At 41.5% G+C, this 17303-nt stretch overlaps 1 protein-coding gene across 1 annotated transcript; it reads right to left on the minus strand.

Moving 5' to 3' along the window:
• Nucleotides 1-1807: 1807 nt before the first annotated feature.
• On the minus strand, nucleotides 1808-16999 carry rel (v-rel avian reticuloendotheliosis viral oncogene homolog). The gene is made up of 11 exons (XM_020087783.2): nucleotides 16883-16999; nucleotides 16412-16450; nucleotides 14804-14943; nucleotides 14492-14640; nucleotides 13622-13713; nucleotides 6619-6759; nucleotides 5001-5105; nucleotides 4564-4782; nucleotides 4355-4420; nucleotides 4192-4266; nucleotides 1808-4095 (listed from the first exon to the last, which is right to left on the minus strand). The coding sequence occupies exons 1-11, from the start codon at nucleotides 16887-16889 to the stop codon at nucleotides 3185-3187; spliced, it is 1944 nt and encodes a 647-aa protein (XP_019943342.2). The 5' UTR covers nucleotides 16890-16999; the 3' UTR covers nucleotides 1808-3184.
• Between the last annotated feature and the right edge of the window lie 304 nt (nucleotides 17000-17303).

A 17303-nucleotide genomic window follows, 5' to 3' on the forward strand; every position in this document is an offset into this window, starting at 1 on the left:
AAATCCACTCATTATCTACTCAGCACTATGCCAAACCACTTTTGGAGTTTCAGGGGTAAACAGTGTTGAAGCCAAATCCAGTACAATCGAAATAAGTGGTGACCACTTCTTAAAAAAAAAAACGACATCAAAAAACATAAAAAGCCTCCATACTGCTCCTGTGGTGTGATCCAAGTGTCCATAAGCCCCGACATTCAAATTCAACTCAAAACGGCATCATTTACATCATGTTCCCGTACTGGAAGGAGCAATGATAGCTGAAGTAACCCCTTGGGCAAGAGCTTGTTTGTGTTGTGTGCATACAAATGTAAACGCAGATCCAGAGGAAGATATCAGAGGACTTTTAGGCTTAAAACGTGGTGTAAATGATGCTGTTTCAAGTTGAATTTGAATGAAATGATTAAAATCATAAAAACAACAAAACCCAATAAGAAATCTGCATAAAATGTTGTTCAAATAAATGTATTAACACAGACAATAGAAGAATTTAGTTACTGCTTCAGATATGGGATTTCCACAACGATAGTGAACATTTGCCATGAGCTCCAGTGGCCGGCACTGACGACATTGGCATTTTGGTTTTGCTGTTTTGTAGAAAAGAAGCAAACAACGATCAAGGCTACTTTCTGATTACTGTTACTGAACCCCTTTTATATCCTTTTTCTTTCTTGCAGTGCAGTTGCTTCCAGCCATAAACTACATTTCCAAAAATTGTGTTCTGCCATGTTGCACCGACGCAGTGGGGGAAGAAGGTGCTGAATAGTCTTACAACTTTGCATGAAATGTGCGAGAGCCTGACGACATCCAACCAAAAGTTCTGATTTGTCAGAAATGAATCCGACCCAGGAATGTCCGGGAGCTTCTGATTGCACCTTACCGGAGTCTAAAATGAGTTGCATGTCTCAGAAGTTGGGTTCAAATTGCTCAGTGAATGCCTGGCTTAAATGCACCTGATATTGTGAATATTTTAGAGGAGTCTATAAGAAATTGTATGACGCCTTTTATAATTGTATGTGTTCTGTTTCCAGTCTTTATGCTTACCTGAGCTACACTATGCTCATGGTATCAATCTCTTATCCCATGCTGGGGAAGCTAGCAAAAAGCATGCTTGTAAATATGTTTTTTTTTTAAACTTTCTTTGTGGGATTTAATAATGATATTTTCATTCACATTTCATCTGGTTGATTTGGCCAGAAAATGTCAAATCTTTCAAAAGTGATTGATTATAGATCATAGATAAATAATTATTTATAACGATGGATGCACAAAATACTCTGAGATTTGTATCTGGACGTGAAAGCAACAAGTTTGTTGAATCGAAATGATCTATCTCTGTTTTGTCAGACTGGACCCAGAAAGGGAAGAACAATGTTTTGGTCCTGACTTACAATCATGGTGTTAAATAATGTGAGGAAAGGCTCAGTAAAGCTCAAACACAGTGCACAGTCATGTGGATCAGGCGACTCATTAGTTTGTTGTTGAGACATGTCCAAGTCAGGCTGTCAAAGATTTTTTGTAAAAGTTCTTATTGGACATGTGTTGGCCATGACATTTCAGTATCATAATTTAACACTACTACAAAATTGATGGTAATTGATTATATTATATGAACATATAAATGTATTTTGTGGTCATGTAATATGTGGGGTATTGCACTCTGTCGTGTCACAGTATAGAAAATAATGCAATTGACCTTCTCCAATAATTGTTTTTGTTTGGACACCCTGTTGTGCATCCTTACTTTCATAAATATATTTTTGCACATGCTGTTTGTAAAAATGCAAACAAGATATCAAATCCTAAAAGATGTGGTCAACGATATCATTTATTCAGAAAAGATTCAGTACAAAAAACAAACAACAAAAAAAGCAAAACTTACAAAGCTGTCAACAAAATAATATCCAAAAGCTTCTGGAAGGAATACAAGTCAGAAAATGTGAAGGTTGAGATGGGCTGATGGTAACAGAGTGGATCTGCAGGCTACCGCCAAGCTCTCAAAGCGCTCTGTGTAACTGTCCCTAAGAGCATCAGTTGAGCATTTACAACAATAACAAAAAAATGTTTACCTATAAAACATCTGGTAGAAATGCTCTGAGAACTCTGGATAATACATGTGATCACTGGTATGACATAGTCATTACAAAGGAAAGACACCACTGAATGGGCTTCCTCCCACTTCCTCAATGGAAATTTCAGTACCTTGCCACTTCTTGAGTGTTTCAGCATAGTTACTGCTTTCACCCTCAACTATGGCTAACATGTATATACAGAGAGCATTTAACAGCAAACACTCTGTTAAAGAGTTTGCTGTCAATAAAACAGTTGCACATCTTTACTGACACATATAATATGTATAAATCTCTTAAAAAGCATTAACAAGTAAACCCATGATGATAAGCCTTTTTTATGCTGTGTTTTCAAAATCCCTAACATTCACTTACCCTTGTTTTTTTTCAGCATCAAACACCAAACAAAACATTCATTTATATACAGTATGTTGACAGTGAATCCAACTTCACCTGAGAAAGACGAAGGAAGAAAGAAAGAAAGAAAGAAAGAAAGAAGTGCATTCACCTCTTCAAAAACTGAGCTGGCCTGGAAACCATCAGCGTATCATTTGATGCGATCATTGTCATCTTTACAGCCTTAGCCACATGTCAGCCACGTACAGGTCTTTGCCTGCGGGTGATAGTGGTGAGCTTTGTTTTATTGAGTAATTTGGAGGACACCACCTGATGGATGCCAAACCAATAAGTGAATTTAGGGGAGTGAATGGTGCACAACAACACAGTCGGGGTAGAACCATATCAGAACCACACTTAACACCGATCATGAAATGGCCTTGATGTGAAGTGTCCTTGATATAAAATTAGGTCTCTGGAGCTGCATGGCCTTAAATTTGACCAAAACACCAAATTCTGGTTGATAAATTTAGGAACAAATGTGTCACTACAGATTTAGAATTGGAAGCAAAGACCAATGACTGTGATGTTTTTGCCTAAAAGGAAAATAGACGTTATTCAGTTGTGCCACCAAGAAACAACAAAACAATTGTTGGTTATGTATCTAACTGCCTGCCAATAATTTTGGTATCATGCCCACAGATGCAATAACCCAAGCAAAATGGGAGAGAGCAAACTTTCTGTTTTATAAGATAAAACAAGACCAACATGTGTCACTGCTTCTAGTCGCTTTGCTGGGTTGCTTTGATCCAGTCAGCCAAAGTTGGATAGTGGCTCTCTGGGGCCATGCTGTTTGAGTAAGGACTCTGCAGATTTTTGAAAGCCTGGCTATTGCCACTACCATCGTGTATCACTGGATCCATAATCGAGCCATTGTTCATGGGACGAGGAAGCAAGTTGGTATATGTATTTCCTTGGCTTTCCCTTGGGGATTGCATGAGCGAGGTATGGGTGTCTTGTCCCACTGGCATCTGGGGCTCCTGCTTCAGCTGGAAGCCAGTATGAGAAGTTCCTCCCACTAAGCCCTTCAGCAAATCTTCCCCTTGCATTCCGTCGAGGAAGGGGAAAGAGCCAAGCCCTTGCGACCCCCCGCCACCTCCAGGTACTGACCCATTAAATGTACTCTGGACTACATTGATGTTATTGAAGGTGGGCCACACAGTCTGGAGACCCTGGTTTTGGTTGCTTAGTTGGTTCTGGGCCTGGCTCTCAGATGCTTGCTGATCCCTTTGGTGCTGCAGATGGAAGAGTGGCTGGGACTCGGACTGGCTCATTACAGAGGACTGGGGGGCTGTATCCAAGCACTGCAAGTCCCTTATGGAGAGCTGGGGTAGGGCGTTATTCTCACAGCTGTTGTGCTCCATTCTGTGGGAGTAACTAGATCCATGGTTTGGCTGCTGTTGCCTGATGGTTGTAGGACGTTGCAGATTGCTCATGGCACCAGATGGGTTTATGGTGACTGTGTCCATTGAGAGTGCTGCGCTGTGGTTCGCCCACGATTGGCCGATGTGTAAATTAGGCGCCTGTGATGGCATTATCACATTCTGGGGCCCTGGTTGGTAAGGTTGGTTGAACATAGGAGGTTGCTGCTGCATCGTAGCTACAGGGTGTTCCCTTAGGTACATGTTTGGGTCTGGAAAACAGGTAGTGACATTTAGTGTAATCACAGGGCAGTATTATCCAAACCTGGTTTAAAATGTTGATTCCTATTTGAGGGAAATCAAGTTACCTTTCCGCATTTGACTCATGGTAGTCTGTGACACTGCCTTTGGCCTGTTCAAAGCCAGACCAGAAAAAGGACCACCTGAAGGATAGGCAGAAACCTTTGTTATAACAAATACATGTGTGTTGACATACAAAGGAAATGCTGATTCATATGAAATTTCTTTTACCTGACAATCCTGATATCTTCATCAAGTGCTCTCTTCTGCGCTTTTTCTCATTGTAGCCGTAAGGGTCTAGAGCAAACACGAAATGTTCACATTTATCAAATGAAAATAACTGAGAACTGGGTCTGATTTGCTGGATACCACCATCAGACACAGAAGAACAGTGATAGTTTGAATTTACCCATCATGGAAAGAAGGCATTTATTGCTCACCTTTGTCATCAGGCAAATATCTGAACTCCATATGCTCGCTGACTTCCTGATCAGAAGGTCTTCGTAACTGCATGTGCACAGTGACCGACTCTGTTATGGAGGTGTTATAGTAGGAAGGAGTCTTGAAGACGATGGCTACCTGGCGATGAACGTCAGCCTGGGAGAAGGAGCCTTTAGCCTCCCAGCCGTCAGGGGTGAAGAATCGAACTTCAATGTCATCTGGAGGTAAAGGGGATGATGGGATGACAGGAATGGGAAACTGAATAAACATGCAAAGAGTTGTGTGCTACAGCTATGAAAAGCAAAATTAATATATGGGTAAACTGATTGGATGGAGATGAATGAAGAGAAAAAAGATGCAAGCTATAAGAAAAATACTGTAAAATGTGTAAAATAATTAAATGCTAAAGGACTATACACAATACTCATAGTTGTACCTTTCTGTACTTTGTCACACAGTAAGAAGATCTCATCTCCTCCTTTAACAGTGCCACTGTTCCTGTTGACTCGACAGATCCTCAGCTCTGCTGTATTTGGGGCCCCTGATGATGCAGGAAAAAGTTATAAGCACATAACCCAGACAGAATATCTTCCTGTGTGTCTTTCTGTCTGTCTGTATGTGGAACGGATATCTCACAAAACGTTCATCTTATGGGCTTCACACTGGCATGTGTATTGTTAATGCCCAGGGGAAGTGCAGTGTGGAATTTGGTTATTGATTATTATTTGGTTATTAATATGCAGGCAAAAATCCCTCTGTGGCAGTCATTGAGGGCAGGGCAGTATGCCTTTAGCCTGTGAACAGAGTTGAACATGTCTTCTTCTGTGTCCTCTGAGAACTACAGCAGCAGTCGACCACTAAGACTTTCATGGGTGTCACAGGTGCTGATTTTCCTCACAGCAACCACGCAAACAGAATCACTTCTTCTTTCACAAGCTGTCTTCAAGACAAAAGTACAATGTTCTTTTTGGCGCTGCAATGCTTCATATCTAGCTCAAGTACAGAGCTTTTGTAATGAGAAGATCAAACTCGAAGATTGTGTAAGTTGCTTAACAAACCTCTGAAATAGCCGACATGTAATGTATAAAAAATTACAGCAGTTGAGTCGTATATATAAGCCACATATCTGAACAGAAATGAAGGATATTTAGTTTCGTTTTAGGGGTTAGGGTTCGTTTTTAAGTATTGACTAGAAAATCTTCATTCCAGATAGACCGGGTAGGATGAACACAAGGATTTCGAACTTCACACCGCCCCATAAACAATAAAAACGTGACGGCATATTATAGAACTGTTTGAGGATGACTCACTAATGACAGGGAATAATTCTGAAGTTGTGACGTAGCATGAACACAGGCCATTCCAAACAGGCAGGTTTAGAACGGGCACTGACACAGTCTAACAAATAACAGAACATAATACAAATAATACATAATTTATGTTTTCATAAAAAGATAATGTCAGGATCTGCCTTTACTAAATCTACTAATGTGCAGGAGTGAGCAGCTTAAATGATCAGTTTGATTATCTGCCTCAGTTTAGAAAAAGAAAGCAGTGTCAGTTTACTGTTGAAGCTTCACCAGGTTGAGTCACATGTCACATGCGTGTTGTCAGAAGAGGAAGTGCTCCATGGCAACAGTGTAGTTTGAGGGTTACTGCGTATAAAGAACTTCCCCTTTCTCAATTTGTGTGAGAAAAACACAAGCAGATATCTGAGTGCAACACTTGAAACCGTGTTGAGAGGATATCTACTGGACAAACATACACAGAACAGCTACTCTTATGACTCATTAGTTATTGCATAGTATTATTGTTACTACAGTTAGTAGGACACTGATAAAAATCTAGGTAAGTGCATGGAATGGCTTTAATATTAGCACTTACCTTAATGTTACATCATTATCATCACTAACGCTATTAACTGAACCATAACGTGGACACACCTAACCTCAGGCAGCCTGTTTTCTCGTGTGTGGCCATTTGATCACTTGTAATTTCCCTAACATGATGTCAGCATGAACGCAGTTAATGCAGATAGAGCTCAGCCAACTCACTGTTGTCGTAGATGGGGTTGGTGACGATGGGGTTGAGCGATCGGGTGTAATGCCCATTCTCATCCTGCAGGAAAACCTGGATGCAAAGGCGAACCACGTTCAGGTCGTACTCCTCTGTCTGCAGCAGCTGCTCCCGTGGCACTGAGGTCACACACAAACATGAACGTCAGCATGATAATAAAAACACACTGCTGTTGACTTAAGTCATATTTACTGACAGACAAACAAGCATCATAGTACAAACTGCATCACAAAGCAAATTTGAACAATTTAATATATGGTTGATATCTCTCTCTCTTTTTTCCAAAAAACTGAATTTGTAAAAAGAAGCCGTTAACTACAGCCATCAAAAATAAATGTGATGCCATTAAACGTATGACATTTTCCTCTGGATTATGGTGGGGTGGACGAATACACCAAAGTGCAAGTACCCGTACATTCCACCTGTATATCTGAGGGTCAGGAGTAGATAGTCACTGGGACATTAATTATGAAACTGTCCTGTTGAAACAATAACTTTTCATCGCCTTGACCCCTGAAAACAGTTTTAAAGGTGGATATTTAAATGTTCCAGTAGAAGAAGTCTATAGGTAAATGGAAGAGAAGTCAAATATGTGTTTATTTATTAGCATTTGCTCCCCACAATGTGTCTTTCATGTCAAGATAAATTCTCTTTATTTCTCTAATGCTTCTGTCACATCTGTAGGCTGCTGCCCTAACCTCAACCTTGAATCAAATTCAACGCGTCACAGAAAGCTTTTTCAAGCGTCCTACATTTTCATCTCATACACACATACACACACAAGTGTCATACGTCCTACCCTCAGAGACAACGCACACCTTACAGGGAAAGCTTTTACTGAGAGACGCCCACACATCGACACACACCAAAGCTTTCACATCTGCCTACTTTCTCTTCCTCTGTCTTCTTATTTCTATCTATCGTGCTCATGTTGAGGCCATCCCCACCTACAATCTGCCTCTACAGTGACGCTCAGCAACGTCACCAGAGGGTGGAAAGAAGTGTGAGCGTGTGCACAGCACAGATGCAAGCGATGCGTCTCCTGAGCAAGTGACCATGGGGCTCCTGACGTGAGTGAAAGTGGTGGGACAGGAGCGAGTGTCAAGTCATATTTCAAGTCTTTGACTTAGTTAGAGGTTTCTCTCAGTCACAATGTGTTTCTCAGCAGATACCAGACTTTGGTTGATAATACATGTGTGTTCCCGACAGAAACACTTCAATATACAACAAAAAGCTGCAGTGCGGTTGCAGACAACATGAAGGGGAACTCCTCATCCTTTGTGAAGTGTCAGTGGACGAGTTCAGTGCAGACAGCTGTACTGTAGCTAGGTATTTCTCCTGCTCTGTCTCTGCATGCTCTGCTGGCAGCAGCCATCACTCCTCTCAGGGCTCAGTTCCAAGTGAGGTCACAGGTCACGAGTGCAGTTACAAGTCTGTTTGTCTTTTGCTTGGTCAGAAGTCAAAAAAAGGCAAAAACAACTAAAATGACTCACTGGTAATTTTAAGCTTCTTATCACGTCTCCATGAGCGTTTTAGTGAGAAATGTTTCAATACCAGACAAAAGTCGACTGGTGTTGACATGAAGCTTTGATATTAAATATCAGATTCAGCCAAAACATGTCAGTGTGGCTCTGGTTATTTTATAACTTTTACAACATTACATGGTCTGTTGGACTGGCAACTTTATATTTAGGACATTTTAAACAATTATATTTGATGTGTTACTTCATTACAATAAAACAATATAATTACAATATAAGAAAATAAAAGTGAAAATATGCCTGACGATGTGAGGAGCTGCATCACTATCAGAACTTTTAAAACCAACTGTTGAAAGCTGCTCTGCAATGTTCTGAGTGACGCTGAGCTCTGCCCTAATGATGTGTGTTTATGCTTGTATTACACTGTGTGTTATTCTGACCTGTGAAGGGGCTACAGGTGTGAACAAGCTTAAAGTTTTAATCTAGTACAGTGCATCAAATGGTGACATGGTGTGTGTGTGTGTGTTTGCATGTGTGTGTGTGTGTTTGCATGTGTGTCTGTGTGGTCATGGTGCCTCTGCCTCTCTCCCTTCGACCTGACTGTCTGTCTGTACACCTGCCTCCCGTCATGCCAGCAGTGTATCTATCAGATCGCTGATTCAGCTCCTTTAACATCAAGTGCTTCTGGCTGCTTAGAATCGTGACGTCTCTTAACAGGTCATAACACGTGCTTCTGAGAATCAGGAGGGAGTTTTCTTAACATACTGCAGGCTTTGTATTGGGTATGTACCTACACTACCAGTAGAGCTTTAGTGTCAACAGTGACAACAACATCAACAACAAAAGTTGCATGGTAACAGCTCGTGGGGGTTTAGATGTCTCTGCAGAAAGTCTTTAAGCTGCATGCAGCTCTGCTCTATTTCACATTTCTGTGTGGTCACCAGGTTTGCCGTCTGTAGGTGGCACAGACACACAGACACACACACAGAGTGGAGAAACTGAAGGAGGGTGAAATGAAGCAGAGCCCACGTATGAAAGCTCAACTGTCAGAGCCAATAGCGATGGGACCAAGCTGCTCGTCCTATTGTGTGGAATGTGTTTGTGGAGTCGTGCTGTCAGACGAGGCACACGCTGGACAGGTGCAGAAAAGTGGGCAGCAGGTAAACTAGTGGTGCGTGAATGTGCGTGGTGGAAAGAACCTGGGGCTCGATGTCACTGGGCAATGCAGTGGCTGTGGCGGTGACGGGGGTAAGTGTGAATGTGGGAGCAGACTGAGAGTGAGAAAGAAGGGGAGGCAGGTCTCCATTGCATGACTCACTATTTCACCAACCTTCGGTTTTAGTCTGAGACTGAGGCAACAATTACTGAATGATATATTAAAAGTTACATCACATTTACCTACAGAGTGATGTAGAATATACTGTGGCAGGTCAGTTTCCCTCGGCTTTAAAATGAAATTGCTTGAAGGCACAAAAGACATGGAGGATTGTGTGGATACAAACATTGTGTACATTTTTCTGGCAATGGGAAATATAGAGTAAAGGAGAAAAAGGCAAATATAAAAATCATGTCCAGCACAGGAATCCATCCCATCCAGTAAAGACAAAAAGAGGAAGGATAAGTGGCAAAAATAATCGTGCTCTAAAACAGTGCTCATTGGTATTCAACAGTGCCGACCAACCAGCATCCAGCACTGACTTTGAAGTGACCTCCGACCTCTAAATGACAATAAAATGTTATGTACTGCCTCAAATTACAATCACAAAGAATTTGAGGGTTGTGGAATCATATTCTGAAATACTCCAGAAGCCTGTGGTTTTAAATCACTTTGTAAAAACATGAGAGAGGCCAGAAATCTACTGCTGACACATTTTATAGTGATTTAAATGGATAGGTGTGGCTGTGAGGGTTTTTATCACCATTGTTCTTACATCAAGAGGCCAAACTGTGAGATTTTCAGCTTGTGAAATAATGTTCAGCAACAAAAACGGTGAAATCCAACACTTGTATTTGTAGAGAAAAGTGAAACATCCGACTAGTGCAGCGAGGAATATCCGAAAATGGATTTAGAGCTTAAATCACTTTATTATAAAATGTGATTGCAATCTTTTGAAATAAATTCTGGACCAACAAAACTTATTTGAACTCTTATGTTTTGCATCTATTACTCAGTGATTTATAAAACATTGGTGATTCAACATATTGCACTTTTTAAACACACTTTAATAGGGTTAGGGTTACTTTCATTTATTGTGAACTGTTCCTCGTGGGAGCCCAGTAAACGTTTACCAGGTGCATTGTGACATGTGAGGGAGCACTATCAGAGAAACGTCACACACACTATTCACCTCCCAGTGCAGCTGTTTGACAGTGACCTTAACCACTCTGTGAGGTCATCAGGTGTCTGATATTCTACAGGCAGCTGCACCGATGGAGCTTGAACAGCATATTGCATGCTTGAGGAAAGGTTTGTGTGTGTGTGTTTAAAGGTGTGTGTGGTGAGGTGGGTGTACCCGTTTGCACTCACACAACCACCTGAGCACAGCACAGGAAGCGGCTGAGTTTCGCAGCAGAACTGAGCTGAAGAGAGGGGAGAGTTTGAAAATGAGAAAACAACCAGCTGCCCATTAAACCGTCGGCAGCAATAACCATGTTTGCTCTGCACCATGTGGACCTGCAACCTGACCAATAAGGCGACCTGCACTAGATACGCAATGATCAAATGCCACAAATCTGTTTTATGTTCATCGTCACAGCACCAAGACTCTGAATCTTGCACTTTGTATGATTAGTTGATCTAAAATCACATTCCGCTGTGGCACTCACCTATCAGCCATCTTTTAATCACCCACTCAACAATTATACAGTTGCTACGAACGTGAGCTTCTGGATGAAATACCAACAAAGATCCCAGTCATGTTTGTCTAATGAATTAATCAAGCTCTGGTTACGTGTTCACATCCAACCTCTCTTATTGATAAAGATACATCAAATTAAAAATGGTGAATTATGTTACTTCACGTTTTTTTTCCCTTTTATCAGAATCTAATTTTTGTGACGGTGAACCACTCAAAGTCCTTTCATTCCAAAACTGCTCTTTTAAGGGATAAAATGGGGCAGATGTGAAACAGCAATACAAATCTATCCAGTGGTATTTTGGATAAATGTAAATGAGACTTTTGTGAAACTTGTTTCTGTCTCTTTTCAACCACGAATCCAAACAGCTGGCTTTGTAAGACATGTCTAATTGCATGATCCTCGACCACAGGAATCACACAGTAAAAATATCTTTACTGGTCGCAGTAACAGCATTTCTCAACTTCCACTTTGCAGAATTTCTAAACCTAAATTTGCTCTTTTACCGTCATAATGCTCTAATGCAGATAAGAGAATAGAGATTTACATGGTGGCGCTCAGACGAAAGACCAGAAGTCTAAAAGTATCAGCTATGGGTTGGGGGGTTTATTTCAAACAGAACCATCTGGATCACAGGTCCTTTTTTTCTTTTTTAGGTCAGTTGTCTTATCGTTCTCTATGTGCTATGTCTACAGTGCTAAATATCAGTCCCCTAAATATGTCTGATTTTGTTTTCATCAAGATCCATGAATTATACTCTGAGAAATCAATGGAAAGGTTGATGTCTCATAATGTTAAAGGAAGAAAAAATCTGGATCCACACTAGACCCATACCGCATCCTCACACCAAGTGTTGTGGTAATACGTCCACTAGCTTTTGCGTAACTCTGCTTACTAACAGACAGACAGACAAACAAACGCAGACAAAAACATAGCTTCTGTGGTAGAGGAAATAAATCTCAACATATGAGGTTTGAAATATATAATATATGGTTTACATTCCACTTAAAGCAATTTCAGTCACCACTTGCAAATCCTCCCAATCCAATCTTAAAACACAATATTCTATAACCACGAGATCTATGTTTGAGAGACAGAGAGTGAAGTTTGTGTGAATACAAACTATTCTTTCCTCAGACCTGCAAGGCACCATACCCTACTTTTATCACCATCTCTGAGGGCTGGGGAACCCCCCTCACACCACAACACCCCCCCCCCCCCCCCGTTAATGAATCCTGCATTCCCAGCTCTCACGTGGCCTCCTGCACTGCGCTGAATTGAGCAACTGTGACCAAGAATGGGGAAGTAAGCTCAACGCCTGTTTGTACACGAGAGCGGCCTTCTTGCCTGCACCGGAGGAAGAGCACAACGAAGGGCACACAAGAGGAAATGGCACCGCTGAAGATAGCGCGAGAGCTCATCTTTTGACTCGACGTGAGGAAAACTCTTCTCCGCGGCCTGAGAACTGGGTCATCGGGCACGAGAATTCAATTCTGTTGAATTGTTTTGAACCTGTTTGACAGTAACAACAGCTGCAGCAGTTACAGTAATAAACAGCAGTGATGGGGAAGCTGAACCAGCAGCAGCAGCAGCAGCAACTTGTCAACTCAATACAATAACACTGATTGTTCTGTGCAGTCTGGATGAAATATTATCAGCTGATTTCTGTTGATCAGAGACACACTGGTATCATCATACACAGTGTTGTGGCAGATATACAAAAGTAAAGTTTGTTTTTGAATACTTTTATACATAGTTATATTTTAGAAGTATGTTAATTTTATTAACAAAAGCTGAGTAATAAGGTATGTAGTTCAATCTTGTTTTAGAGCTCACTAAAGAGAGCTAACTTTTCAAAAGCAGTTGGTCATATGATATATAAGGCTTTGGAACCACACACTGACATGTATGCATGCACGCACACACACATCACACACTCTGTCAGAGATTGACTCACATTGATTTCCTGGAGACTTACTACATGCCTAACCCCTAACTTAACCTAACCTAACCTAACCTAACCTAATTCTAACCTAACATAACCTAACCTAACCTAACCTAAGTCTAACATAACATAACCTAACCGTACCTAGCTTAACCTAATTCTAACCTAACCTAATCTAACCTAACCTTACCTAACCTAGACAAACCTATCCCTTTAATTATATGATTTACATTCTGGGGATTTTCTCATATTGTGACTGTCAACAGATTTAGGTCTCCACAAGATGAGTAACAGTGCAAGCATGCACGCACACACTACAATATTTGAATGCATCGATCAAGTGGGATTTGTTGAACATAAGATACAATCAAATAACTTGATAGTATTTAAATAACAGTACATTTTCAACATGAGAGTCCATATAGATTTAAACACTTTACAAGTGTGATATATGGAATGTCGAAACAAAAATGTCATCATTCTTTTTTGAGTTTTTTTGTTTTTGTAAGAATAAATGATGATCTAACATGATCAGATTTGTTTTGTTATGTGATCTGTTATCAGGACTAAACAGATCCAGCATCAGTCAGGCTCTGTGTGATGGCTCGCTGATGTTGTACGCGAGGTCAGGGTGAAATGTTCTCTGTATGTAAAACATGAACACGGACCAGATAGAACAAACAAAGTTGAGGGACTCACCGTTGTAGGGGTTAATCCCTCTGGTAATCCTCTGTACGATCGCATCCTTCACTTCCCTCCTCCTCACACACTGGATGCCCAGATTCTGGAAACTGTCAATAATAACAACACAGTCGTGACATGAGAAAGGGACAGCACTGTTATACTATGTAAGCCTTATTATATGTAAATAAAACGCATGCTGGCCCCATGTGTGAGTGATGATCTGTCTGAAAAAGTGTTGCTGTTGTGTACAAAGCTGTGCATTGAAATCAAAGCCATGATGCTTTTAATGTCGGCAATCTTCTCTTTATACTAATGACTGTGTGAACTCTAGTGTAATTCTCTTTACAAACATAGAAGGGCTGGAATCAAAAATGGATATGAATCCACTGCATCAAAACACAAGGGATGTGCAAATTATACACACCCGAAAAGATACTGACTCATTCACACTCTCACACGCACACACACACACACTAACACACGTTTTTCTCTGGGTGATGTCACTTGGGGAATTCCCATATTGGTATCCTCATCACAGTGTGTGTGTGCGTGTGGGGGGGGGGGGGGGGGGGGGGGGGGGGCTGAAGTGATTATTTGCTGAATGAGTTTCTTCTTCTGTATCTGAGAGCTCACTTATTAACGCGGGGTGTCTTCCGAAACAGTCAAGCGAAACACAAAACACTGCTAACAGAGAGCAAATAATTATGTTGTGGTGAGTTTGTGTGTTTGTATGCGAGACAGCGAGAGAGTGTGTTGACTTATTCCAATCACTGTACGGTACTTAAGACTCAGAGTGAGGGCTGACGACAGCGACAGTGAAGTGAGTAAACACCACGTGTGATAGGGGTGCTGGTGGATGCAGGCGACTGTGGGAAGAGAACTCACACAATCACTCTGCGGTCAGGACCAAACTCGGCCTCATAGAATCCGTCTTTGCAGTCCTTCCCAACCAGGTCATGTGGATGGGGCCGATACGGCTCGTTTTTCGTCACCAAGTAAACGCGCACTTTACCTTTACCGGAGTAATTAAGGATCTGTAGAAAGAGAGGAGGAGGTTGTTTTAACAGTTGTAATACTGACCTTATGCAATGCTCTTGTATAGAAAGACACCAAGATGTGAAAAGAAAAGCCAAAAATCACGACTTTGTGTGTATATATTTTAGCATGTGAATCTTTGCAGCTGTTGAGCAGGCTGACCTGCAGGCTGGGGTAGGTCCTGTTGTTGTCAGAGCAGTTCTCTCCGGGGATGCTGCCGGCTGAGCGACCCTCACACTTATACCTGAAACGCATCCCACGCTGCCTGGGCTGCTCGAAGATCTGGATCGCCGGCTCAGCCACTGCACAGCACAGATGAAGAAAAGAGTCAGAGAAGAGGAGAGGAAAGAGATGGAGGGATAAAGGGAGGGATGGAGGGAGGGGGGAATAGATGGATGGATGGATGGATTGAGGGAAGTAGGGACTGATGGATTGATGGATGAATGGATGCATGCTGGATGGAGGGAAGTAGGGAGGGAACGGTGGATGGATGGATGGATTGATGGATGGATGGATGGATGGATGGATGGATGGATGGATGGATGGATGGATGGATGGATTGATGGATGGATGGATGACATCACATGAGACATAATTCTCTACTTTTCGTGTGTGGTTTGTGTTAGGAAAGTAAGTTCCATAACAAATCTACTCTCACCAATTATTAGGATCAAGTAATTTCAAATTATTGAATTAAGGTCAACAAACCATAAACAAATATGGCTGCCAAACCGCTTCAGTTGATTTAATGATAGCCTCATGCTCCTGGTGTTGTATAAACTGTCTCACTGTCTTACTGGAAACCATCATTATTATTATTGATGAGACCTGTGACGTCTAAATGTCGGCTGTGAAAAAGGTGAGGACGTTGTCTTATGACCAGTCTTTAGGAAGTCGGACTGAATAAAGAAGAACTGTTTTAGTGTTGGTATTTTCAGGAAACAGACACTGATAGAAGCTCTCACCAGCTTTTACTTCCTCTTTTTGCACAAATTGGTAATGGTGCCTAAAATCCTGTGGATTTGCCTGTATCTGTACATTCATAACCAACGGGTTTGTCCCACAGTCCCAACGTTTTTCTAACAGTTCAAATAAATGGTCTGGTTCCGTAATAATAAGCATTGATTCACAAAATCATGAAAACTTTGGTCGAGAGGGGAGAGTTTTTAGATACATTAGAGTCAACTCAAAGTCTATATTGAGAGTACAGCTATGCATCTCACAGACATTATATATATATAATTAGTTCATCAGTACTTTGTCCCTTTCACATAAATCTTGATGCCCCATGTGATGTCTGCGCAAGAGAGGAACTAAAACCATTTCAGAAAGTGTGTCTGTTTTGGTGTTTTCAACGATTCAGCAACACAAAAATATTGTTCTGAAGATGCTGCAGGCAGACAACGAGAGTGCGGCACTAACACACGGATGTTATATAGCCCAGGATGAAACAAGTCCAGTTACATTTCTGACATGATTAAGACATTTAGGTTTGGCAAAAGAAAAAAAACTGTGGCATGGCCAATATCCTGCCAGTCCTGCCTTCCTCATTTTGCAGCCACATTAGCAAACACAGAACTGAAAGAAGACACACACACACACACACACACAGAAGGGTCTAAAAAAACTAAACAAATTAAGGAAGTGAAATGACACTGCAACACATTCAGTGACTTTTTTTTTTAGCAACATTAAAGTTTTGATTTGTGCAGGCAGGCAGCTAAAATCCTAATTTTGAAACAAGAGGTATTAAAATGAAAATGTCCTTACTCAGGTTTGGGTTGTCCCCTAGCATGGAGGGCATAAGAACTGAGGAGGAGAACATATATGCATCATTCAATTTAAAACCACAGTGAATAGTAGAGACGGTGTCACAAAATACAAGCATACTTCTCTCCCACTGCTGTGTAGTGTTTATATAACCACTTAATCCTGCTGAAGCTGTACTGTAATTACTGACACTGACTCCTCTGACACTGTCACTCATTGCAGCAATGAGGAAGTTAGAATGTGTCGTTCATCAGACTTAGTGTCACACACTGTTTAAGTTATTCAATGAAACACTAGTGCCTCTACACAAAGGCTTCACATAGGAATATAAAGTCAGTTACACTGGAGTCAGCAGGGAACAGCACACACATGATTACTGCCCCTTACTAAATGATGTCCTGGCGTCTCCCACAGCAGCGTCATTCTCATTATTGCCATTAATAGTGAATCAATAAAGGGTTTGCCTCTCACCATTCATGATGGACACGCTCACTCACTCTCAGTGATCGTCTGGTGGAGAAGTCCGAACTTGAATGAGTGACAGGAGACAGAGAAAAGTCTTATTTGTTAGAGCTGCGGGAATCCCCCCCCTCTGGACCCGCCCCCTTCAATCCGAACAAACCAATCAGAGGCCGCGTGACTCAGCCGCGAGGAGAGGGAGGGAGAGAGAGAGAGAGAGAGAGAGAGAGAGAGAGAGAGAGAGAGAGCCATACATACACACACACACACACACACACACACACACACAGACACCCACGCACGCACACGCACGCACATGCACACACACACACACACACACACACACACACTATCTCTTGTCTACTGTGGTTATTCATTTAAAAAGGACCATCCACATGGATTACCTGTGTACGTAAATCCGATATGAAAATGT

The sequence above is a fragment of the Paralichthys olivaceus genome, chromosome 14, assembly GCF_024713975.1.
Source record: "Paralichthys olivaceus isolate ysfri-2021 chromosome 14, ASM2471397v2, whole genome shotgun sequence".
In the NCBI taxonomy this organism is placed as follows: Eukaryota; Metazoa; Chordata; class Actinopteri; order Pleuronectiformes; family Paralichthyidae; genus Paralichthys; species Paralichthys olivaceus.